The 24,605-nt window shown below is 43.4% G+C and overlaps 1 protein-coding gene across 12 annotated transcripts in view; it reads left to right on the forward strand.

Annotated features, from left to right (window-relative positions):
- EIF4E2 (eukaryotic translation initiation factor 4E family member 2) overlaps nucleotides 1-24,183 on the forward strand; it is a 31,148-nt gene extending 6,965 nt beyond the window's left edge. For 2 of the 12 annotated variants that reach the window (XM_072796697.1, XM_072796691.1), the window contains 6 exons: nucleotides 972-1,106; nucleotides 6,676-6,780; nucleotides 8,186-8,338; nucleotides 8,436-8,572; nucleotides 15,282-15,359; nucleotides 21,570-24,183. In XM_072796697.1, coding sequence (XP_072652798.1) covers nucleotides 972-1,106; nucleotides 6,676-6,780; nucleotides 8,186-8,338; nucleotides 8,436-8,572; nucleotides 15,282-15,327 — 576 coding nt within the window. In that variant the 3' untranslated portion in view covers nucleotides 15,328-15,359; nucleotides 21,570-24,183. Of the gene's footprint in view, nucleotides 1-971; nucleotides 1,107-6,675; nucleotides 6,781-8,185; nucleotides 8,339-8,435; nucleotides 8,573-10,306; nucleotides 10,573-12,482; nucleotides 12,574-15,281; nucleotides 15,360-17,315 lie in introns of those variants that run through there. The other 10 variants (XM_072796698.1, XM_072796693.1, XM_072796696.1 and 7 more) reach the window with 8 other exon arrangements.
- Nucleotides 24,184-24,605: the final 422 nt, after the last annotated feature.

Genomic DNA, 24,605 nt, shown 5'->3' on the forward strand with positions numbered 1-24,605 from the left:
CAAGTACTATCCAGATACAAACACTATAGGTGCAAAGAGAAAGGTGAATGAGACTATGGATCAAGGGATTTATATTTAATAGTAGCAGTAATAATGGTAGCTGACACTGAGCACTTAACTATATGTCAGGCACTATGCTAAGCACTTTACATCTATTAATTTATTTTTTATTTTTTTTAAGATTTATTTATTTATTTATGAGAGAGAGAGAGAGGCAGAGACACAGGAGGAGGGAGAAGCAGGCTCCATGCCAGGAGCCCGACGCGGGACTCGATCCCGGGACTCCAGGATCGCGCCCTGGGCCAAAGGCAGGCGCCAAAATGCTGAGCCACCCAGGGATCCCCCTCTATTAATTTATTTGATCCTCTCCGCAGCTCTACGATATGGTTGTTATTATTTTCTTCATTTTGCAAGTAAGCAGCAGAGGCACAAACAGGTTACATAGCTTGTCAAGGTTACTAGTCAGTGAGTGATAAAGTATCATAGAGGAGGCAGTACTTGGCCTGGGATTACTTGGCTGGGATAAGATATAAATGTAAATACCTAAGATAGAAAACAGAAAGTTACAAATGCCATAAGAATACAGATAAAATGTTACAGGAACTTAGAGTCAGTTAAACGCTAAAGAAATTTTTTTGTGTAGCGGCACCTAGGTGGTTCAGTCAGTTGAATGTCTGCCTTTGGTTCAGGTTGTGATCTCAAGGTCCCTCAGCAGGGAGTCTGCTTCTCCCTCTCACTCTGCTCCATCTCTCTAAGTAAGTAAAATCATAAAAAAAAAAAAAAAAAAAAAAAAAAGAAAGAAAAAAGAAAAGAAAAGAAATTTACTGTGTAAGTGGAATCTTGGGCATGTTGCAGGTGGTGCAGTGTATCCTTTTTGTGGAGGTGGTTAAGGGGTGACACTGTAAAATGTTTTCTCAGTCTCTGATCATGTGAAAAATGCCCTAGATTAACACAGCTTCTTTAATCCACAGGCTGTTGTCCCTGGGCCAGCAGAGCATCCCCTGCAGTACAACTATACTTTCTGGTACTCCAGAAGAACCCCTGGCCGTCCCACCAGCTCACAGAGCTATGAACAGAATATCAAACAGATCGGCACCTTTGCCTCTGTGAGTACTTACTGGTTTAATGTAGTAAGCCTTGGTAGTAGCATTCATGCCTATACTTACACCACTGTGTTTATTTACCTTCCTGGTAACCTGCTTAGTATTCTGGTTTCCTTATTTGACTGACCTGAGTCTCTAAGGTGAGGTTTGCTCATTTTTAGATTTTTCATTAGATGTCCATAGGTAACATACAGAGGTATCAAGAAGTATATGAATTGTCAAATTGACCATAAGGGGACAATACAAAAATATAGGTTTGTTTAAATCAATACGTATTGAGTCCTATTGTATAGTGCAAAGTGTCATGGAGGATGAAAAATTTTATAATACATTATATTTATTTTTTTAAGATTTTTATTTATTCGTGAGAGATACAGAGAGAGAGAGGCAGACATAGGCAGAGGGAGAAGCAGGCTCCTTGCAGGGAGCCCGATGCAGGACTCAGTCCCCAGAGCATGGGACTCTTAAACATGGGGGCATAGAGGTTACTTTAAAAAAACAAAACAAAACAAAACAAAAACCCTCTCGTTAGGGTTTTGAACCTGTTAGTAATTATGCATGAAGTAGCATCTTTCTCTGTGTTCAAAAAGAAAATTAAATCCTAAGAATTGTTTTCATAGATCCTGTCAGAACCCAACCTCTGTTTCTCTCCCTCACAGTTGTCTAGGTTTCTAGGTTTGTGTACCCTGAAACCTGTTTGCAGCTAAAACCAACCTTGTTCAACAAAAATTTTTATGCACTTCCTATGTGCTATATACATTTGATCTCTGGGCAGAATCAAATGGATTTGTTATTTTCTTGAAATTTGTGGAGGTTTTTCCTATTTATTTATTTATTATTATTATTTTTAAAGATTTTATTTATTTATGATAGACATAGAGAGAGGCAGAGACACAGGCAGAGGGAGAAGCAGGCTCCATGCAGGGAGCCCGACGTGGGACTCGATCCCGGGTCTCCAGGATCAGGCCCTGGGCCGAAGGCAGGCGCTGAACCACTGAGCCACCCGGGGATCCCCGGTTTTTTTCCTATTTAAAGTGCAGACACGGGACGCCTAGGTGGCTCACTGGTTGGGTGTCTGCCTTTGGCTCAGGGCGTGATCCCCAGATCCAGGATCAAGCCCATGGCTAGGGGCACCTGGGTGGCTCAGTGGTTGAGCTTCTGCCTTTGGCTCAGGTTGTGATCCCAGAGTCCTGGGATGGAGTCCTGCATCAGGCTCCCTATAGGGAACTTGCCTCTCCTTCTGCCTGTGTCTCTGCCTCTCTCTGCTTCTCCCTCTGCCTATGTCTCTGCCTCTCTCTTTGTGTCTCTTATGAATAAATAAATAAAATCTTTGGAAAAATTTTTAAAAAGGAAGGCATGGCTAAAGTGCTCTTGAAATTCAAAGGAAAGAAGGAATTAATTCCAACTTGGGGAAAGCCTCTTTGGAGTAGATGGGCTTAAAATTAAACTTAAGGAACACCTGGCTGGCTCAGTCAGAAGAATATGCAACTCTTAATCTCCTGGTTGTGAGAGTTCAAGCCCCATGTTGGATATACAGATTACTAAAGTAAAAATAAATAAATTTAAATATATATATGAATAAAATAACCTTGAACTTTAAATTTTGAACAGGAGACATGAAAGAAAGGAATTCTTGGTAAAGGAAACAATAGAAATAAGCTTTTAAAAATATCAGAGCATTTCTAACATTCCTGAATCTATCACAGAAATGTTGTTGACCTGCCATGTGGGAATGTTAGACATTACAGGGAAGGTAGCAGCCCATTGTGTTATGAACAACTGGATGAGCGCTCGAAGGGCCAGAGAAGACTGAACTTGGGTGGGGGGTAGTTTTTATTCAGGATTCTGTTTAGTTATTTGGGGGATACTTGTGAATATTTCTAACATTTTTCTTTCCTTTTAAGAAAGTGTTATATATGAATTTACCCAACTTGTGCACAAAGGGTTTCCTCCCCCCCCACCCCCCGCCTTTTTTTTTAAGATTTTACTTATTTGAGAGAGCGCACACACGAGTTGGGGGGAGGGGCAGAGGGAGAGGCAGATTTCCCCACTGAGCAGGGAGACCATATGACATGGGGAGCAGGGAGCCATATGACATGGAGCTCCATAAGTGGGGCTCAACCCCAGATCACAAACCGAGCCAAAGACAGACACTTAACTGACTGAGCCCCCCCAGGTGCCTCTCTTTTGGCATAAATGTTCAGTTAACTAGAGCAGCATCAGCAGCAGTATCTAGGGTATCATTCTTCCAGACTCAGTGGGTGTGTGACCACAATGTTCATAGTTGACTGTCATGTAATTCAAGGCATTAGGAAATGCCTAACAATGTTAGGTTCCTTACAGAGAAATAATCACATTTTAGAACGTTTTATCAAATCCAAAGTAGTATATTTCAGTGCTCCTTAATTCTAATATTTGACCATATTTCAAAGTTCTTGAAGTCAGGGTGACTGAGAACGCAGTGTCTTGAAATGGAAAGAGCAGTGGACTTGGGGATCATATGGCTCATCTGCTCTGGTTCTGGACTCAGGGCAGGGTGAGTTCTGAAACCATTTTCTCAACTATAAAATGAGAAACCTAGTTGAGACTTTTTTTTCCCCCAAAGATTTTAATTTAGGGACTCCTGGATGACTCAGTGGATGAGCATCTGCCTTTGGCTCTGGTCGTGATTCCAGGGTCCTGGGATCTAGCCCTGCATCAGGCTTCCCACAGGGAGCCTGCCTCTCCCTCTGCCTGTGTCTCTGCCTCTCTCTGTCTCTCTCATGAATAAATAAATAAAATCTTTTTTTTAAAAAAGATTGTATTTTAGAGAGAGTATATTTGTGACTGGGGGAGGGGCAAACTGACAGGGAGAGGGAAAGTAGACTCCCTGCTGAGCTCAGAGCCCCAAGTAGCCAATGTAGGGCTCCGTCACACAACCCCGAGACCATGACCTGAGCCAAAACCAAGAGTCAGACACTCAACCAACTGAGCTACCCAGGCTTCCCAAGATTATTTCTGAAGTATTTTGTGCAGCTCCACATTCTGAGTCTGAACATTTGTTTTTTGCTTTCAGTGAGGAGTTTCAAAAACCAAAATTGCCTAAAGAGAAAGAAGAAAAAATCTTTTAAAGCCTAATCGTATTTCTCAATTTGTTTACCTCATCTCTTCGTGTTTAGGATATAAGATTGGAACTGTAAGATTTGTAGTCTGGCCATAAAATTGGGAGAGACTAAATTATTATTATTATTTTTAAAGAACTTCCTTTTTTTTCTTAAGGATTTTATTTATTTATTTATGAGAAATACAGAGAAAGAGAGAGGCAGAGACACAGGCAGACGGAGAAGCAGGCTCCATGCAGGGAGCCCGATGCGGAACTTGATCTCAGGTCTCCAGGATCACGCCCCGAGCCCAAGGCAGGCGCTAAACCACTGAGCCACCACAGGGATCCCCGGGAGAGAATAAATTGTTAATAAAGCAGTACTTGTTTAGGGAATTGTGGGTGGCTGGCTGGTATACTTTCTCCCTAACCATCCCTACCTCCAATTCCTAATTCACAATGAGCCACAGGCTTTAGTGGGTATATTTTGTTTCTTCCCACTGTGTCAGAATGGAAAAGATGATTGCTCATTGGATACATATGGCCACTTACTTTCCCCAGTCACTGTATACAATTAAACATAGCAATTATTGAGATGAGACACTGCTTCAAATTCCTATGGATGGCATTTGTTCCTGACTTCTTTGTAATGTGAGACAGTTCCCATGTACCTGTTCTCTAGAGGAACTGTAGGAACAGCTGCTTACATAAAGTGTAAGATCTCTTTCTCCTTACTTGCTCTCCACATCTAGAAGTATGACCTGAATCTCTGTCTACTCAGTACCTATTTTTAACTACACATTATTGTGTCTTTCTGGGTGTTTCTTTAGAGCCTCCTCATTGATGTGTTGGCAAATCCCAACACTGTCTTCACACTATTCCATGTTTTTCCTTTCTTCCTAAAGTGTGCCTCTTTACTAGCCAGTATTTTGTGGGTATCCCCTTTGAGTTATAAAGGACTAGGGAGTAGGGTCTCCTTATCATGGCACTGCTGAGTGAATCGGAAATAGCTTGATGAGTAGGAATAAGCATGAATCTGATAGAGAAACTTATCTAGTTTTCTAACAGGATTGTGAAGGAGGGATAAGGAGAAACAAATTTTCTAGCTAAGAAGAGGGACTTAAACCCTAAGTATGAGAGGCTGTGCTCCATTTGGTTTTGACTATTCTGGCCTTAGCAAAGGGCTCCATGTTTAGAATAATGCATGTGGTTGGTTCTATCGCTTCTGCTTAGTAGCCAAACAGAACAAAAATATATGCATTGTAGTTAACGCTGTATCTGCCAGTAACAGTGTTTGATTGAGAAGTGATCAGACTTCATGGGGATGTGATGTACAGCATAATGACTATAGTTAATCATACTGTTTTTTGTTTTTTGTTTTACCATATTGTATTTTTTAAAAAGTGATTTGGTTCTCAGAAGATACATTCAGACTAAGGTTATGTGGCACTTTAATATACCTCAAAAATAAAAGGATTCCACTGTGTTGGGACACTTGGCTGGCTGTTGGTAGAGTGTGAAATTCTTTTTTTTCTTTCCTTTTTTAAGGATTTTTTTTTTTTTTTTATTCATGAGAGCCACACAGAGACAGAGACATAGGCAGAGGGAGAAGCAGGCTTCATGTAGGGAACCCAATGTGGGACTCGATTCTGGGACTCCAGGCTCACGCCCTCAGCCAGGGGCAGGCGCTAAACCCTTGAGCCACCCAGGCGTCCCTAGAGTGGGAAACTCTTAATCTCACGGTCATGAGTTCAAGCCCCACATTGGGCATAGAGCCTACTAAAATAAAATAACATAACATAAAATAAAAGGATTCCACTGTGTAAAACAAGGTCCTCTTAGCATGCAGTGATTATCCTGGAGCTTCTATAACTAGGACTCCAGGCTGAGGCTGTCATTTTTCACCTAAAGAGTTCATTCTTGGGGTGCCTGGGTGGCTTAGCAGTTGGGCGGCTGCCTTCGGCTCAGGTCGTGATTCCAGGATCTGGGATCAAAGCCCGCATCCGGCTTCTGTGAAGAGTCTGCTTCACCCTCTGCCTATGCTCTGCCTCTCTCTCTCTGTGTATCTCATGATTAAATAAATAAATCTTAAAATAAAAAAAACAGGGCAGCCCGGGTGGTGCAGTGGTTTAGTGCCGCCTGCAGCTCAGGGTGTGATCCTGGAGACCCAGGATCGAGTCCCACATCAGGCTCCTTGCATGGAGCCTGTTTCTCCCTCTGCCTGTGTCTCTGCCTCTCTCTCTCTCTCTCTCTGTGTGTGTCTCTCATGAATAAATAAATAAAATCTTTTAAAAATAAAAAAATAAACAATCCTCATTCTTGTATCAACAAACAACGTGCCTGCCTTCCCACATACTTCCCCAAATGAAAAATTTATCTTCAAAAAAATAGAGTCTGTAGCAGAGTGTCTTCCATGTTTGTCTTCTCTTAAATGTCATATTCAAAGAAAAAGAAAAGACACATCTTTTGTACTCTGGGGTCTTCTCTCTACAGGTGGAGCAGTTCTGGAGGTTTTATAGCCACATGGTACGTCCTGGGGACCTGACAGGCCACAGTGACTTCCATCTCTTCAAAGAAGGAATTAAGCCCATGTGGGAGGTAAGCATGGAGGATCTCAGATCACTTTTCTGATTGTTTGGGGTTTTTTCTCCCTAATAAGAGTAAAAGTATTTGAAATCTTGCCTCAAAGCTACATCACTATTTGGTATATCCTTAGAGCCAGGGCCTTGGAGAAGGTACTGATGTCATTGCATGTCTGTGTCGGTGGTTTACAGAAATTGTTTATATCACTAAAATGGTATTATAACAACATTAAAGGACTTTTTTTTTTTAATTACCCCATTCCCATCAAACTGGTTGTACATGTATGTGATATAGTACTGTAGTGTACATGTGATAGAAGCTGGTAAAAAGTAAGCTTGCTTATAGGCAGTAGTTAAAGACCCAGAGCTGAGCTCTGTGATCTCTTTGCTGTAATCCATCTTCTATTCTGATGCCAGCCTTTTTTATTTTATTTTATTTTTTTATTTTTTTTTATTTTTAAAGATTTTATTTATTTATTCATGAGAGACACAGATAAAGAGAGTGAGTCAGAGACACAGACAGAGGAGAAGCAGGCTCCATGCAGGAAGCCCAATGCGGGACTTGATCCCGGGACTCCAGGATCACGCCCTGAGCCGAAGGCAGGCACCAAATCGCTGAGCACCCAGGGATCCCAGCATTTTTTTTTTTTTTAGAAGACAAATGTGAACACACGTGCACACCTAACTACAGGCCCTTTGCAGCTCTGCATTGCTCACGTGCTCTTGCACTCACTTGCCCTCCAGGCCTCATCTCCCAGCATGCCTCAGCCTTCCCTTCAGTGTGCTAGTCTTCTTCTTTGCCTGTCTCCCTGACACACGAACCACTTTGTACACAGACATGATTTTTTTGATGCCTGCAGAGCCCTTCACCTGCTTTACTTGCCTAACTGGGCATCCCTCAAGACCCAGCTTAAAATGTTTCCTCCTGAGTGTTTCTATCTTGTTTTTCTTTAACGTAGTGTATCTCTGGTACAGCAACATTTCTCCAACTGTACTGCTCTGATTTATCCACTAGATTGGGTCTGGTAGAGACTGTGGCTTTATGTCCGTGTACTTGAGATATCGTGACACTTGGGAAACTTTTAGTGAATGAAGCGAGGAATAATCTGTGTTTGAAATCTGACATCGCTTCATTTTGATTCCTAAAATAGTTCCAAAGAGAGAGAATTGTTTTTAAAGGGTCAGTTTAGCCATTCGTTGTAATGGCTTGTACCAAGGATTCCCACCTTGTTTTTCTTTTTTTCCCATTTCTTGTCTCCCTTGTCCTACCATCATTTTTCCTATAAAGTTGAATAACTGGAAGGTGACAAGACTTTAGTGTTCAAGGGATACATGGGCTTTTATCCTGCCGGCTTTTATCATGTAAAAGTAAAAGACCTGTGAAAGCACATTTTAACTTTAATGGTTTCTTTCTTGTACAGGATGATGCAAATAAAAATGGTGGCAAGTGGATTATTCGACTGCGGAAGGGCTTGGCATCCCGTTGCTGGGAGAATCTCATCCTGGCCATGTTGGGGGAACAGTTCATGGTTGGGGAGGAGATCTGTGGGGCTGTGGTCTCTGTCCGGTTTCAGGTAAGCCACTCCATGGGCAGGTCTGGTTTCCTGTATTGCCTTTGCTCTCCTCACTTCCTCTGGTTTGCTTTGACGATTCCTTCTGTTCCTCCTATAGGAGGACATTATTTCAATATGGAATAAGACTGCCAGTGACCAAGCAACCACAGCCCGCATCCGGGATACCCTTCGGCGAGTGCTTAACCTACCTCCCAACACCATTATGGAGTACAAAACCCACACCGACAGCATCAAGTATGTGTTGGGGGTGCTCGGGGGGCATGTCCCTAAGCTTAGCCGAAATAGGTCCTTAGTTGGGCCCAGAGGGATATGTGGTTGTACAGGAGCCTGACTTACAGAGAAGGGACAGACCAATCTTCCCCTCTAGTGCTTCTGGCCACTTGTAGCAGTTGTTTGCTGGTGAGGCTCCCTGCCCACCTACACTTGGGGCACTTTGTATCAGAGAGAGCCCTTCTGCAGAATTCTGCAGAATCCCAGTTGTACTGCCTGGGCTTGCTTCATTTACACAGGCTGTCTTGTCTTTCATTCACTAACCACTATCTTAAAATGAAAGACAAAGCGCTCTTCTTTTTCTTGCTGTTTTTAAGGATAATTTCACTGAATAGTCCAGTCCTCCTCCCTGTCTGCCCCTCACCCCACTTTTGCATGTCTTTTTAACTTGTTAGTGTCAGTCTGCTTTCTTTGTCCTGGGAAATCGACTTCTTATCGGAAATGATGACTCTACTTCCTTGTGTGTAGAACTGAAATTGTAGAGGAGGCAGAATAGTGCGTTTGTGAGAGTAGAATCTAAGGGGGAAGTAAGCTTTGCGATCTACCTAGAACTCGGGGTACCTAGAATTGGATGTCCACAAATTGGAATCATAGGTTAGGGTTGCTCCTTCAGTGACCAAAGTCATAAGTAAATTCAGGTTATTATGAAGAAGTTGTGGGGAGTGGCTGTCAGGTTTTCTCAAAACTAGAGGGAGAGCTAGCCAACTAGGAGTCAGGACTTTGAGGTTTAACTCTCTCCTTTGACTCCAGTATCAATATGTGCCTTTGGCAAGTCTCTGCCACTCTGTTTCAGTCTCCCCATCTGTAAAATGGAGGATAATAATACTTTATCTAACAGGGTTGTTGTGAGGCTGATTTAATCTTTGTAATTGAACGTCCTCAGGTGGAGAATGCTATTGCAGGGCCAAGTATTATTATTGCTGTCATCGTCATCATTAGTAATAATATCATCATCATGTTATTCTTATTAAAGACCAGTAACGAGCCCAGCGATGGTGTTCAGCAGGCAAACTATTTGGGAATCTTTTTCCCATGCATTTACAGATAATGTTGTGGGTGGAATTGGCTTAAACTAGCCAAGTGCCAGTTTTTTACTGGGAACACTGCCACAAGCATTGGTCCGCAATCACATAGCTGGCTGTGACTTCTCCGTAAACACCAACAGTTACTAGCCAGCCATGGCCCCGGTTGCTTGCCTTAGCACTCCTGAGTTAGCATTGTTTTTCTCTAGGCAGATTTCCCCCATTCTTCATTCTGGAAGAGAATAGTTTCTGCCCTCCAGCCAGTCATGGTCCAGGTTGGAAAGGTCTACACCTACTTTTTCTAGGACTCTTATGGTCAAGGTTCCCAAATGCCCCCCACCACTTCCCCAATCCCCACAAAAGCAAGCTTTTACCTGGATAGGAAAGGGAAAGAGGTATTTTTCAACTCTCCCCTCCACTGTTCTCCCTCTCTAATACCCTGAGGCAATTCTTCCTGACTTTTGTAGAAAATGTGAACAAGTTCTTACAGAGTCTAGGAGAGCCTGTGGGCTTTTTGCCTTAGTCTGCTGCTCGCTGCTTTATCAAGAGATCTGCCTAGCACTCCAGCCCTACAGCCACAGGGACCAGAAACCCTCCTTGAGTCCCAGATGCTACTTTCCCTCGCGTCTCCCTCTCTTTCCTCTCCCAATGTGCCCACCTTTTGCACTTCCACTAGAATGCCAGGCAGGCTGGGCCCCCAAAGGCTCCTTTTTCAAAACCTCTGGAAGCCGCGGTTGAATGTGCCATGACCCTCTCCCTCTCTGGATGGCACCATCATTGAAGCTGGCATCATCGGAGTCTCTTGTTCTGTTGGCGTGCTACCTGGAAGATCCTTCTGTCCTGGACAAGAGGAATTGGAAGAGCATTTTATGTTTTAAGAACAGGCTGATATACAGCAGCTACAACAACAGCTGAGATCACTTAATAAATGGTGCTAAACTAGCTTGTCTCATGCTCTCGCTCTTTATGGTGCATCAAAGAAGTGGCCTTTCAGACTGACTGTCACCATATTAAGGAATGGCACAGACTTCTCCATGGAGGGCCATCTGGGGAATGCAGCCTCATTTCCATAAGCCCATTGTAGTGTCACATGATATTTTTTCCAGTTCTGCTGAGGTCTGACATAATGAGGTGATATCTCGCTCTCAAAATGAGACCCCATTTTCTGGTACTTGAATTGTAGTTCCCATCTGGTCACACTGATGACCAGAACAGAATGATTTCTGATTAGAATTCAGCTTGAAAGTCTGTTACAGTTGGAAAGGGGGATCCTTGGCCTTTGCTTTGCTGACTTTGTTTGCCTTCACTTCAAAGAACTCTCTTGCTTGGAGGTAAAGCCCTGCTTCCTTCTGTGTGTGGCTGTGTGTATGTAGTTTCCTCGCTTTGTGTTAACAGGGTTTTCTCACTGTGCCAGAGCTGCCCAAGCTACGAGCTCTTTGCCAGCCTTCTCCCTTCTGTTTTCCATTTAGAGCCAAATCCTCTTCCTCTTTGAGCTAGTCCTGCTTGCAAGGTTTCAGGGTTCTAGCCCTTCCCTTTCTCCCAGTTCCCCAGGGTTATTGTGCATTAGGATCTGGGGTGGGGAAATGTCTTCATCCTGTCTGAGTTTGCTCCTTAGGATATCTGACTGTAGCACATACCAGCCCCTCATATGCTTTGTAACTTGGCTTGTACGTGCTGCAGCGTGCCCTTTAGGCAACCTGCAGGTGGAATTTCAACAGGCCTCATGTTACTTTAAGTTTTCATATGAGCTACTCCCCAAACCAAAAATAAACAATTTTTGCAGAACTTTAGGTCTGGTTACCTAATAGCATCTTGAAGGTGGCTATGGGTGTAATGTGGAGTTTTCCAAAGTGGCTATTCCATTTTGGTAGCAACACCCTGCGCTTACACCGTCTGCACGTGGCCCAGGATCTCACAGAACACACAATGGGACTAGCGTTCAACATTCTGGAGGTGTTTGTGTCATTGTTCCTCTGTTTATTGCATATCCAAAACTGGTTGGGATACCTAGAAAATGGGAGATTTTTTGGCAAATGGAAATGGCTGTTCTCTATATTTTCAGCATTTGTCAAAAAATTACCTTCTATGGGTGGCCTTCTCCCTTTTCCCTTCCAATATTATGTTACATGTATTGACCTTAATTTCAGCTATATAACTGGTCCAAGAGATAAGCTTGATGCCTCCATCCGGAGTAAGAGTTGATCAGAAAGCACCAAACCCACCCAGAGGCCCCTGTGATCTTTGCCAAATGTGAACAGACATCAGAGCTGTTCTGCTTTGTTCTAGTCCTTGTGGGTCTCCCACAGGTGTGGCTTTGGTTGAGCCAAGAAGCAGCAACTCCGAGGACTTGAGGATTCAGGGGAAGTAGAGGAAGGAGGATCTGACATTTGTTCTCCTGCAAGTTCTCTGGAGAGTAAGGCTGCTGGAAATAGTGAGGGGCATTTTACTAGGAGTGGCTTAGATTTCAGTCCCTTTTCTTCACCTTGCTGTTTCAGCCCAGTTTTTAATGTCCTTTTTCAACTATTTGGTTTTTCCAGCCTTTCCCTAATCACACTGTGCTTGCGGCCTCTTCCTGCTGCACTGCTAGGTGAGCTGAGGCCAGCGCTGCTGCATACCACATGTGGTGAGCTGCTTTACTGCAGAGGGGATTCCTGCTTGCTGCCTCCTATCCTTGTTTCTTGCCGATAGTTCCACCCCTAAAGGGTGAGCAGGTCCCATTGAGAAATGGGAAACCTGTTAAATTGATTGTTAGCTCAGGCGCATGGCTCCTTTTAATGAGACCAATCATAGTTGAGGTTTCATAGGTTTGGGTCCTTGCAAACATCAAGTAACTAACTGTATCCTCTTTTGAGGAGAAATCTCATAATGCAGCCAGACTTGCAACCACCAGGGGACCACCAGGATAAAACTTGGCACAGAGCCACATAAAGCAGCAATATCTTTTGTGAGGTAATTCCTCTTTGGAATAGTATCATTGAGTTCCTTTGTGCGTCTGGCCTGGAATGGAAAAGGGGAAGACAGGGCCAGCTTCACTCAGTGGGCCACAGTATTGGGGAGTCTGACCAGACCCCTCTGCAGAGGAAGTTGAGGGTAGGTGACTTCTCTTTATTACTTTATTCTAGAGGAGAGATGGGTCAAACATGGGGACTTTGCTTTACCACTTTTAGATTTCATTGTATTTAAACGTTGAACTTTGTAGGCAAAAACCAACCATCATTCTCCTGTTTTGGCTAAATCAGAATCATAGCCTGGTGGCACTGAGTCACAACCAGCTTAATTGCTGGCCTGGCTTTGCGTTTATGAAATGTTCCCCCCATACTGACGTTCGAAGCAAAGAAAGCCCAGAGTAGCAGGAAGCTGCACTCATTCTTGAGTATCAAGGGCCAGCTGAACCCAAGGCTGTGAACCCAGCTTTAGGCAGGGTGAAGGCAAGTTCAGTTACACAGAAATGAGATCTCTGCTGTCTGAATTTGTTTTGGGTAAGTGAGACCAGAGTGGTCTCTAAAGGACTCTTAGTCATTCTGTCATTTGATTCTGTTGAGAATTCCCTATAGGCTCTGTTTTCTTTTTTGTTTGTTTGTTTGTTTGTTTTTTTTTTAAGAAACTCCATTCATATGACACTTCTAACATTTAACTTGTTCTTTCTTTACCTTTAAAAGAACCAACTTTTAATATTGCATAAAATGCCTGGGATACCAGATGGAGAATAGCTAGGATGTTCAAATCCAGCTTTAGGTAGTTAACTTGCCTCTTAGCCAAGCATTGGCCTACAAGAGTAAGAGTGATTGTTCCAGTGACTGTGACCAACCGTTTGATTTCCACTGAATCCATGTGAGGAAATTTCTGTACCCAGATTCTTCATGTTGAGGTTTAGCATCTGAAGAAGATTCTTCTGAAGAAAATGGGAGGGCAGTTTCATACTGGAATGGATTAGAGGGGGAACTCTGAAATCTATATTTCTGCAGGTTCTTAACACACAGAAAACTGCTGTTTGGACTAGAGTAGGCCTTTCTGGAAACAAGGATAAATGAGATGAAGCTTCAACACACCCATGTAATTTCTTGTTGGCACCTAAGGTGCTTAAAATAGAATTGAAATCTATTAGAAGGAGAGAGGGGTTTCCTAGGCCACTGCCCAAGCATCGGACTTGCTTTACCCTTACCTTTGGAATGGAGAATGAAATAGCCTTCTGATGTCACTCATGGACTCAGGAAGTTCACCGCTTCACCGCCTCTCCGCCTCTCCAGAAAGGGCTGTGGAACAGATACCTTGCTGTGGACATTGAGTTTGTGAATTGACAAAGACTGGCACGGTTGTTTGGCGGTCTTACATTTTTCTTCAATTAAATTAGCATGTATGAGTAGCTTTGGTAATATTCTCTGAAGAAACCATCAACCACAGATCTATATCTCTTATTCTAAGAGGTAGATCGTTAACTTTTAATTGCTACTGCTGTTCAAAAGAGGGAAAAACAAAACTGGCATATATATTACCTGGAAAAAGGAATCTGTCATACCAGGTCTCTGTATTTAATCCTTCCCTATTTAAAAAAAAAAAAAAAGAAAAGTTACCCGTTGAAGGCCTGGTAATGAAGTATATTCATACTAATAATATTAAACCTGTAGTGAGTGACATAATATGTTGTCACCCTGGGTATTGTCATCCCTTTAAACAGAGACTGGAATAATTGCCGATAAGGAATTTTCTGTTTATAAGCACCAGATTGTCCATTTTATATATATACTTCCCGGAGAACATACCAAGCACTTTGTCCTAATGGGGCTGAAAAGTAGCTAGGGCACAAAGATAGGACTTCAACTTCTCTGAGTCAACTCAAGGTGGTTCAGGGCTTCAGGATGTATGGGAGATCTGGTTTCCTCCTGTGTTTTGGCCAGCAGTCCCCAAAGACTTGTTCTTCATGGAACAGCACCAGAAAGACTACGTACCTCTCAGTCATTTTCTTATCCCTTCCTAACCCCAATTACTAAATCAAGTTAGTTGGCATGAAAGTTATAAGGAGCATTGATCCCTAGATATGTTAAACTGCTGTGACCTATATAGTTAAGTTACATGGGTATTTCCAGAAATAGATGGGACCTGATACAGATTTGGAGTGTGAGTTGAGAAGGGTCAGAAGGTGGGAAATGTGAAAGCAGAGAAGGCACTATAGTTGCCTCATTGCGTCTTCAGACATCATAGTGCTATTGGGTACCTGCCTTTACTCACAGGGTGAAGCCTAATGAAAAAAAATTGTTTCTTCCACCTGTCCTCATGCCCCCAAGGCAGAAAGTGCCTCTTTCCTTTGCCCCAGTGATTAGAGGTGTCTCCAGGGATGGGTGAGCTTAGCTCTGACCTCCATGGCCTCCCCAGTAGACTTGAAGCATAGGCAGAAGGATTGGCAAATCCTTGAGGGAATAGTGAGGGGGTGAGCTGGGAGCAGTGCCAACTGCCCCGGAGAGGAACTGGCTACCACTGCTAATGTGAGTGGAAAGTCTAGGTGGGAAGCCTTACCACTGTGCTTCCAGGTACTGTTGGGCTCCATTCGACCTTGAGGTATCTGAAGTGGGGTGTGGGGTTATCGTGTCTGTGCTCTTTGTTTAAAAGCTGTTGATCTGAATGTGCTATTGTGTTTTTTGTCTCTGGTTTGCCAGGGCCTGGGAGGAGTTTCATGGCCTGGTGAACAGCAGCGGCCGCTGATCGGACGCTCCCCTCTGTCTCTCACACTCAGGGTAGGGCCTTATCTATCTTCTCTGTAACCTTGTGACATACCTCTCAGCCATAGGGCCCCTCTTCCCAAGGACATGCCCTCTCCCCATTTACTGCCAGCCTTGCCTCTCCCAACATAGAGCTTACTCCAGCCTGTCCTCTTTGACTGATTATCACAGTCTCAGAGAAAAGCACTGAGTCTAAAACCACTGAATCATCCTTGCTGGGTCACCTGTCTCCTGGTGAACCTCTGGGAAGATTGCTTAACTTACTATACCCTGTTTTCTCACTTGGGAAAGTGAGGCTCCCCAGACTAAAATGTCTCAGATCTCTTCTGATGCTATTTCATGATTTTAAATGTGCCACAGATCCTTTGTCTTTTACCCAGATGTGGCCATTGTTAAGCCATCTGGCAGTGTCCTGGGACTAACAGGGCAGTTCCATAGGTTCCGGTGTGGGTTAGGTGAGAGGTATGGCTCTTGTTTGCTGGTGGTGTTTGTTGGTTGTGAGCAAAATGATAAAACCTGAGGGTTTCACAATGAGAGTGAGCTGGGGTAGCTGCAGGATGTGCTGTCACTAGACCATCACATGCTTACTGGCAGGGAGAGGCCCTGGGAAATTGAAGGCGGGGTCCACTGATACATTCACTTTAAGAACATATGTATTTTAATTAAGAGAGTGCCAAGTCCATGTCTGTCTTTTAGCAGAGGGAACTGGGTAACTGGGTCAGTTTATCCCGGACGAGAGGAAAGTGTCTGTATATGCCTACCCTGGGAGCATATTCCTGGACGTTACTGCCACCACCACCACCACCCCCCCACCCCCCAGCCACCTCCATCCCTGTGAGAGAGAGAATTGCTAAAAGTGGAGCAGAACATGTCAGCTGTAGTAGCCTCTTCAGATCTCCCCCTTCCCAGGAAGGAAGTGAGCATTTTCAAGAGAAGGAGACCTGCATCCCTCAGATGGACAGGAAGAGAGAATGACACTGAGGGACAGAAGCAGGTGGCCCAGTGTCTGAGTACTCTGGAGCCAGGATGATCTGTAGATAAACAGTCCCAGCATTCCTGCACGCATGAATGATGCCACTGATGCCTTTTTTTAGCAGTTTAATTCCTTTCTTATAAATTAAATTTTTTAGATAATATTAGACTTTTTAATTTTTTTTTTTTTTTAAATTTATGATAGTCACACACAGAGAGAGAGAGAGGCAGAGACACAGGCAGAGGGAGAAGCAGGCTCCATGCACCAGGAGCCCGACATGGGATTCGATCCCGGGTCTCCAGGATCGCGCCCTGGACCAAAGGCAGGCGCCAAACCGCTGCGCCACCCAGGGATCCCAATATTAGACTTTTTAAATTGCAGGTTACTTATAAGGTTTCTCTGTAAAATATAGTCAACAGGATTCTCAGGTGGCTACTAGTATAGACAAGGAGGGGTGAAAAACATGAATGGGCTATAACAGCCCCACTGATTTGCAGGCTGCAAAATAAGATTTCCAGGAGCCTGGTGCTATAATGACTTGTTTTAATAACATTAGCATATTATTCTAAGATTTTTTGTTTGTTTGTTTTAATGTCACTAAAATCAGGGTGCTTACAGTAAATGTGATAAGAAAAATTTTAACATAGTTTAGTTGACAGTGTTTGCTTAGAGTACATAAAATGATGGGATCTTTAAAAATCAATAGCATCTTATGTTCCACAAGGAGGGGAAAAGCCTTGAAATGAAATTGAAATAGAATGGGAGGAAATTTAAAAACGATTCCCTCCTCCTTTGCTAACACTGAATCCCTCGGGAAGGATATCTTTGGATTACCTCAAAAACATGTTTTGTATCATCACCGTTTTGTAGTCTCTTTGTTCTTTTTGTTGCCTTTGTATCTTTTTTTATATGGTAGATGAAGAAAGCACTTCATGAGCACTTGATAGTTTAGGTGTTCTCCCCTCTTTCTTTTCTTTTCTTTTTTTTTTTTTTTTAAGGTACGCTCCATGCCCTGTGTGGGGCTTGAAGTCACCACCCTGAGATCAAGAGTCTGGTGCTTTATGGATTGAGCCAGTCAGGTGGACCCTAGGTGTTCTTGAAGCACATGGCTTTCATGGCACGTGGAAGTCTGAGAGGAGTATTAGTGTCAAAACAAAAAAAGTCGACTCACTTCATCGTCCTAAAGACCTGAAAAGGACTCCCTATTTCATTTCTATCATCTTAACCCTGGAAGAGGTGCTCTAAGAGGCTGAGTACCTTCCACTCATAGCTCCTCAGTACCTCCCATTCATAGCTCCTCAGCCTCTCCACTTTTTTCCAAGTAGACTGTGATCTGGGGAGAAATAAAAACTATTTAAGTAATTAAAAAATTTTTTTAAAGATTTATTTATTAATTTATTCATGAGAGACACACAGAGACAGAGACCTAGGCAGAGGGAGAAGCAGGATCCCTACGGGGAGCCTGATGTGGGACTCGATCCCAGGACCCCAGGATCACAACTTGAGCCAAAGGCCTACACTCAACCACTGAGCTACCAAGGTGCCCCAACTAATTTTTTTGTAAGTAATTCTTGAACCACAAATACTTCTCAGTTTACCTGATATTTTATGCTGTTACATATAGCTGTTAGTGTTCTAGAACTGTTTCATTTGATCTGCATTACAAATCAGTATTGCCCTTTTAACCATGGCTTCAGTAGAAGTCCCGATTAGCTACTGGGGAGGATTTAGGGTTACTTCTATGCCTGGGCTGACATGCACAGAGCAGTGATCTGTGTTATTTGGGGAATGAAGTTGGCACTCAGTGGGAGATTAGAGATTGAAACTTGCCTCCATTGAACTAGGAGGGGTTTGTAGTTTTATTTCATATGCAGTGAGGGAGAGAGGAGGAAGCCAGAGCTGGCCTGGGTTGGACAGCTGACAGCCAGAGAATGTTGCTCTGAAGACTGTGTGTACTTAAGCCTATAGGCTGAATTGTGAGCGTACACTCACATCCCCATCCGGAGGAGAGTCCACTAGGGTTCCTAGTCAGTGGCTCCGCTTCCAGTTTTCCCTGGAGGCCCCAGAACCACTGTGCTGCCCCTGCTAGGCACTAGCGCAGGGACACCTTCCTGCCAGAACAGAGAGGCATTCCTTTGAGGAACCAACCAACCACCTTCTCCTCTGTTGTCCACACTCAGGAGCCAACCTCTACCTCAGCATATTCTTCCCAGAGTTGGAACATGTCCTTTTCTCTAGAAGGACAAGAAAGGCGATTATTTTGAGGCAGAGTAGATTAGAAAGCTGTTTCAGAGTATTTGGGCAGTCGTTTTGCCCAAAATGCCTAGGAACTTGAAGTTGGAAGGCAGTCTAGATGGGACGCTGGTATTTATGAGGCCCCACGACCAGGACAAAGAGTCATGCAGTAGAGAAGGTCTTTCTGATTTCTCTAGCCCTGTAGGTCTTTTAGCTCCTGTGTCCTGGGGGGGTAAAATCTTTGGGAGTAAATGAAGATAGAGTGGAAAAACTGATGTCTGAAAAGCCCCTTTAAATTAATACCCTGGACCCAGTCCCAGCTGCTTATTTTATATAAATTCACAGATGAAGGTGTAAAAATGTTCTTATTTCCTTCTAAAAGATCTGTTGTACCATTGAAAAAACAGAAACACCAGAAAGTCCTTCCCAGTCACCAATGCACCCTCACAGCATTGCTAGGTAGTTAGAGGAGTTAGCTTTTAGGAACTCACTCTGGGTTTTCTAAATTATAGTTTGCTTTTAAAAGAACAGAAGCCCATCTTTTTAAAAAATACTTAAAGTTGCCTGTGATCGCTGCTACTTCCTGTCTTTCTCCTTCCTTTCTCTGTATCCTAATCTCTGGCACTGTAGCCTGGGGTAAGGGACTGACCTGTGGATTAGTTCTCAGCTGGTCTGAGGTGAACACATTCCTCAGAGTGAATTTTGCAGTGAGTTGTTCTCAGCTCACTTTTTTTTTTTTTTTTTTTTTTCTTTTAAGCTGGACCAGAGCCACCAGCTGCCAGCAGCCTGTCATTGTCAGGAGCTTGTCACCCATTCTCATTGCTCTTTGTTTTCCTTTATATCAGACTCTGAGAAGCTCAGCTCGATTTTCCTGGCTCCTTACTCTTCTCTCCTTTTCACATTACAAATAAACCTTAGAGTAATTGTGATTCCTTAGATTTTCTGACCATGAAGAGATCTAGGACAATAGAAATATTTAGAATAAATACTAAATATCTGGATGGGAAAGTATTATAGGCTCTTCAGTTTACCTTACCTGCCACAGAGAGAATTTGTGGCCCAACCCCAGCACAGTACAGGGACTCTTCCAAAAGATAAAGGTGACCTGCTTACAGTGATGACTTGTCTGGAAAGCTCTCTCCTCCATCACTGAACAGATGAAAGGGCTAGGGTGAGACACTTGCTTGCCAGCTCTCTTATTCCCAAATAGATCATTCTCCCACAGTCAGAAAATTCTGTGATTCTACTGTCCCACACCCTGCCTTTCTATTTACTCATTTTATTTCTCCCTGCTGATTGACTTTTGTGATCTGGTTGCTCTGTGGAGATAGACGTGGCAACATAAGGGAAGAAATGGAACAGAGCAAACCATTCCTTCCTAATCACTTCGTTGTTATTAGAGGGGTTCTCAGACATGCAGTCTCAGTAGTACATCATCCCCAAGGGGACTCAGAAATCTCACACAGCAGTTACGCCGGCTTTTTTTTTCTGTTTTATAATCAGATACTTTCTTACTCATCCCTTGCTAGCTACTTGTGGCACCTCAGTGGGATCTGTCCTTTTGAAAGTCCTTTTTAAAAGATGATCACCCCATTAAGTTTTTCTTTGTGTTTGGTCTCTACCTCCTTAGGTGGAAATCATCAAAATGCTCAATAGCCATTGATAAATGAGCTCCATGGTCATGACTGTCAGTTATAAAAATACTAGTGGGTGTTGAGATAACCTCAGTTTCTTCCCAGTTCACCTATACCAGCTCTGGTTCCCCTCTTAGTCTACTTGTTTAATAGTCATTCTCTTTGTGTATTGAGGGCTGTTATTTATGGGCCGCCTGCCGCAGAATCTGTTAGCCAGTTGCTAACTGGAAACTGCTATTTGTCTAGACTAAGCATATTCTTTCATATTTATTCTGGACCAATAGCCATACACCCAATAAATTGTAGCAATTTAAAGATGGGTCAGTTAAAGCTAAAGCTTCTAAAATACCCCATTAAAACTAAAGGGAAATAATGACTCAAAAATCAGATTAATAAGAATTTGTTTTAGAATTTCAGGTACTTTAAAGTCAACTTCTGAGCTACAACAGCAGTTGAGGTGTCCTTTAAAGCCCTTTCCAGCCCTGAGATTGTGGGATTCAAATGGCAGTGTGAACTGCTAAGATGCTGTTGAATATCCAGTGTGGAACAGGAAAGGTTTCTGGTGGGTGGCCAAGCCTCTCCACATCCAATAGAAGGCAACTAAGAGGACATGTCTTATTACCATGTATTGCATACATACATGCTTCTCTTTCAAGAATTACAGCTAAGTGTCTGAAGTATGTGGTACTCAGATTTCACCTCGTAGAATATCCTTTTATAAGGAGCTATAAGTTTTCAACCAAGAGGTTTTCAGTTGTTTAGTTGATTTTTTTGAATACATGAAAAAATCACATCATTTGATTTTAAGTATGTGTGTGCATTGTGCGTGTGAGAAAAAAGGCGTTTCCTTCCCACTCTAACTCCATCTGCTCAGTTTCTGCTGTGCCCCCCACCCCCTCCACTGCCCCATGTAACCGTCATTGTTGGTTTCTTGTAAGATGACCTTATAGACTTTATGCCCATACAAGCAATATTAACTATGACCTTATTCCCCCAACCCCCACTTACACAATAGGTAGTGTACTATATACATAGACCATTCTGTACCTTCTCAGTTTCTCTTGGATAGCTTTCCATATTAGTGGTGAGCTTCCTTGGCTTATTTTTTAAAGCTGCACAAGTGTCCCATTGAGTAAATGTGCCATAATCATATTTAATTGGTGCCCTTTTGCCAGGTATTAGGGTTTCTAGTGTTTGGTTCTTGGAAGTAGTTGAGTTGAAGTGTTTGAAGGGACTTGGGAGGTGGTTTGCTACTTTGGCATTAGATTAGCTGCTGAGTTCAGATCTCCACCCCTACCTCCTGCCCCTGCCCCATATGTGTGTCATTGCCTATAGAAGATCTGTGTATTGAATGCTCTGTTCTCTCCCATTTTTTTCTTTCAGGGACAATTCAAGCTTTCGAAATACAAAAATCACATTGTGAAAGTACACAAGCTGGCAATAATCCTTTTCTGTATATGTGTGTTTGTCCGAAATGGATGGGAGGTCTCCAGCTGGTCCTTCCATCTGCTCACTGAAGGGACGTCCCTGAGCCGTGCGCTCCCCTTTTGCACTCATTCCTGGAGGACGGATTCCGCTAGACACCCTCCAGCATCGCTGACTTTATAAAGCGGAAAAACAGAAAACGTGACTTTGTAATAGACAAACTTTTTTTTTTAATGGGGTTTTGTCGGGGGGGAGTTCAGCCTTTCGTTTTGCTGTGTGCTGTCAGATGCCTGTCGGGCGTTCTGTTGTGCTCTTCTCTGCTGTATGGAGGGCATCGTGACCACGTGTACAAGCCAGAGCTGTCGACTGAGAGTTATCAGTATTATGAATGTCTGTGCATCCAGGAAAAGCTTTCTGTTGGAGAGTCCCGGAATAGCTATAAATGCTCTCTTCTAGCTCTGCCATTAAACTATTGGGACATTTTGTTTATTTCTCTTCCCCCAAGCCCACCATTTTCTGAAAATGTGTTACTGATTTTGTATAGTCTCCTGCCTTATGCCCTCCAGTCCTCCCTCCTGTGGGACTCTTTCTTCTTAGGCACTGCTGCACTTAGAATTTTAATCCAGTGGGCCACACTGGTTTCACTGAGGCGGCTTAGAAGGTATGCCTTGGTAAATGAAACTGGAGCAGAATCCAGTGTGATTAGGAGCTAGGTTATAATAGCGGTTCCAAGTGCAGGATTTGGAGCTGAGGGCATTGTCTGCAACCAGATGAGCAGGGCCTGTGTGTACAGCCTGTTTCTGTGGGTTCTTGCATGACCCTCATTGAGGAAAGGAAGCAAAAGCTTGTTGTCACCCGGTATTAACACTTAATGTGGCAAATTCTAAGATCCTGAAATGGGCATCTGAAGAAAAGGTGACCGTGATTGGTGGCTTTCTTTGCATGGCTGTGCCTGTCTGCAGTGGCTGAGGAAACCGGCTTTTGGTCCTCATCAACTGGTAGACACACTCGTGAATGTGTGCTGACCCATAATACCTGGACGGAAACCTCATAGGCCACTGCAAGCACGCTTTCAAAATGACCAGTCATGCATCAGAGAAGCTGGGTGACCTGACTCCAGAGGGACTGAAGTCAGAGAAGTCAAAAGAGCACCTAGGGTTGAGAGAAGTACTAAGTACGAGTCCTACAGCAACCTCCAAGGAGCACTGTCTTACTTGGCTCTTGTGAGCAAAGATCGCAGTACCTTAAATTAAGGTCTCTCCTAAAACCTATCCTCGAAGGCCAGGGCCGTAGCTGCCTGGTCTCAGAGAAGTCATATGAGAGTAACAGGCATTTCCTTACTGTATTGATATTACTCTCTTCCTATTTTCCAACTCCTGAACACCTTTTAATTACCACTGTCTTGGGATGCTTTTTCCCAAAAGAACGGGAGTACAGGAGCCAAAAGGGAGGTGCTTCCATTACAGGTGACGTTAGATCGCTTCAGAAGATCTAGCAGTGATTTAAACTCCACGAGTATGAAGAATGAATTGTAGTGCCCAGACCACTGTGAAGGGCTCAGGCAAATACAGGAGCAACATTGGCTAAAATGGGGAGCAAAGGTGCCTCCTGAGTATTTGTCTAGACCCCAGGAAGGGCTTTACTTTTGCCTACACTCAAGATTTGCCGTGAGAATTCCAAAGAGCAGACGTTTGGATTTGCCCTCCGTGGGGCACCTACCTGACTGTTGTGTGTGCGAGTGGGTGCGTATGTGTATGATGCGTTCAGGAGGGAGGGCTCAGCCAGGCTGAGTGCTTAGGTGTATCGTTCACATTCATATATTTGCGCTTTTCTTTTTCTTTTTTTTTTTTTTTTTTTGGTCTCATTCAGATTTTCAAATCTCTTGTGTTTTCTAGAGCTGCTCATGTGTCCCTTCCTCCTTGTCATTGCAGTATTTGAAAGTTATCTTTTCCCATCAAAAGATGCTGATCCTGTGCTGGTTAGAACAAGAGTGATTTACCCCCAGAGCTCACCCAGCAGTTTATAGAGTGGGAGGTGAGGAATCAATTTAGCCAAACCACCCATTTTCCAAACTAGCTTGAGGGGTCCTCTCATGTTTTTTTTTTTTTTTTTTTTTGACCCCGTGGGCCTCTGCTACACTGCCATATGGCACAGCAGTGGCAATGGTATCAATCTACTCTGGGGGCAAAGTGGGGCAAGGTGCACGGCAGGCTGACCTCTCTGACGTAGGTTGGTGCCAGGAGACGGGGTGTCCCCTTCCACACTTTGCACAGGCGGGCTGTTTCCCCATGACCATTCTGCTGGGTTTTCCATTTGAAATTGGCCCCTCCTCCCCTCCAGTGCTCTTCTCATTTGATCCTGCTATTCATGTGTGTGGGTTTTTTTCCTGTGACATTGGCAGTGGCAATAAATTTCCACCTCAAGAGAAGCTTGTGGTCCACGGTGCTCCAAGAATGAACTTACAAGAATTTGTCAGCAGAGGAGCAGAGGCTGTGACAAAGTGATTTGGTGTTGCACTTTCAGAGCAATTGTCTACTGCAGTAATAAATGGAAAATATCCGCAAGAACCAAATTGTGGACTCTTTAATACAGGAAAGTGGGGATACTGGTAATTGTGGCCGCTCCATCAGTGTCATTGACATAAATGTGTTGTAAAAATATTTTCCAATTGGTGTTAATCATTGCCAAAACTCCCATTTAAATTCTTTTTGGTATAAAGTTTTAATATCAAAATACAGTTCATTTTCATTCCCAACATGGGGTGAGGACCATTGGAATGGAAGGAAATTTGAAGGATTAGAATTTGAAGAAGTCCCCAAATGCCCATGTGAAATACCAAGGGAAAGAGAAACATCACAGGGCCTCAGTTGATAAAGGATTTAAAACAATGCAGACTTGACGCTCCATTTCAATAGAAATGGACAGAAACTTCCTGTGTCTGTCAAGTCATGGTCCAGAGAGACGAGAGAACACATGAAAGTCATTTGAACAATG

The sequence above is a fragment of the Canis lupus genome, chromosome 24 (genome assembly GCF_048164855.1).
Source record: "Canis lupus baileyi chromosome 24, mCanLup2.hap1, whole genome shotgun sequence".
NCBI classification, from domain to species: Eukaryota; Metazoa; Chordata; class Mammalia; order Carnivora; family Canidae; genus Canis; species Canis lupus.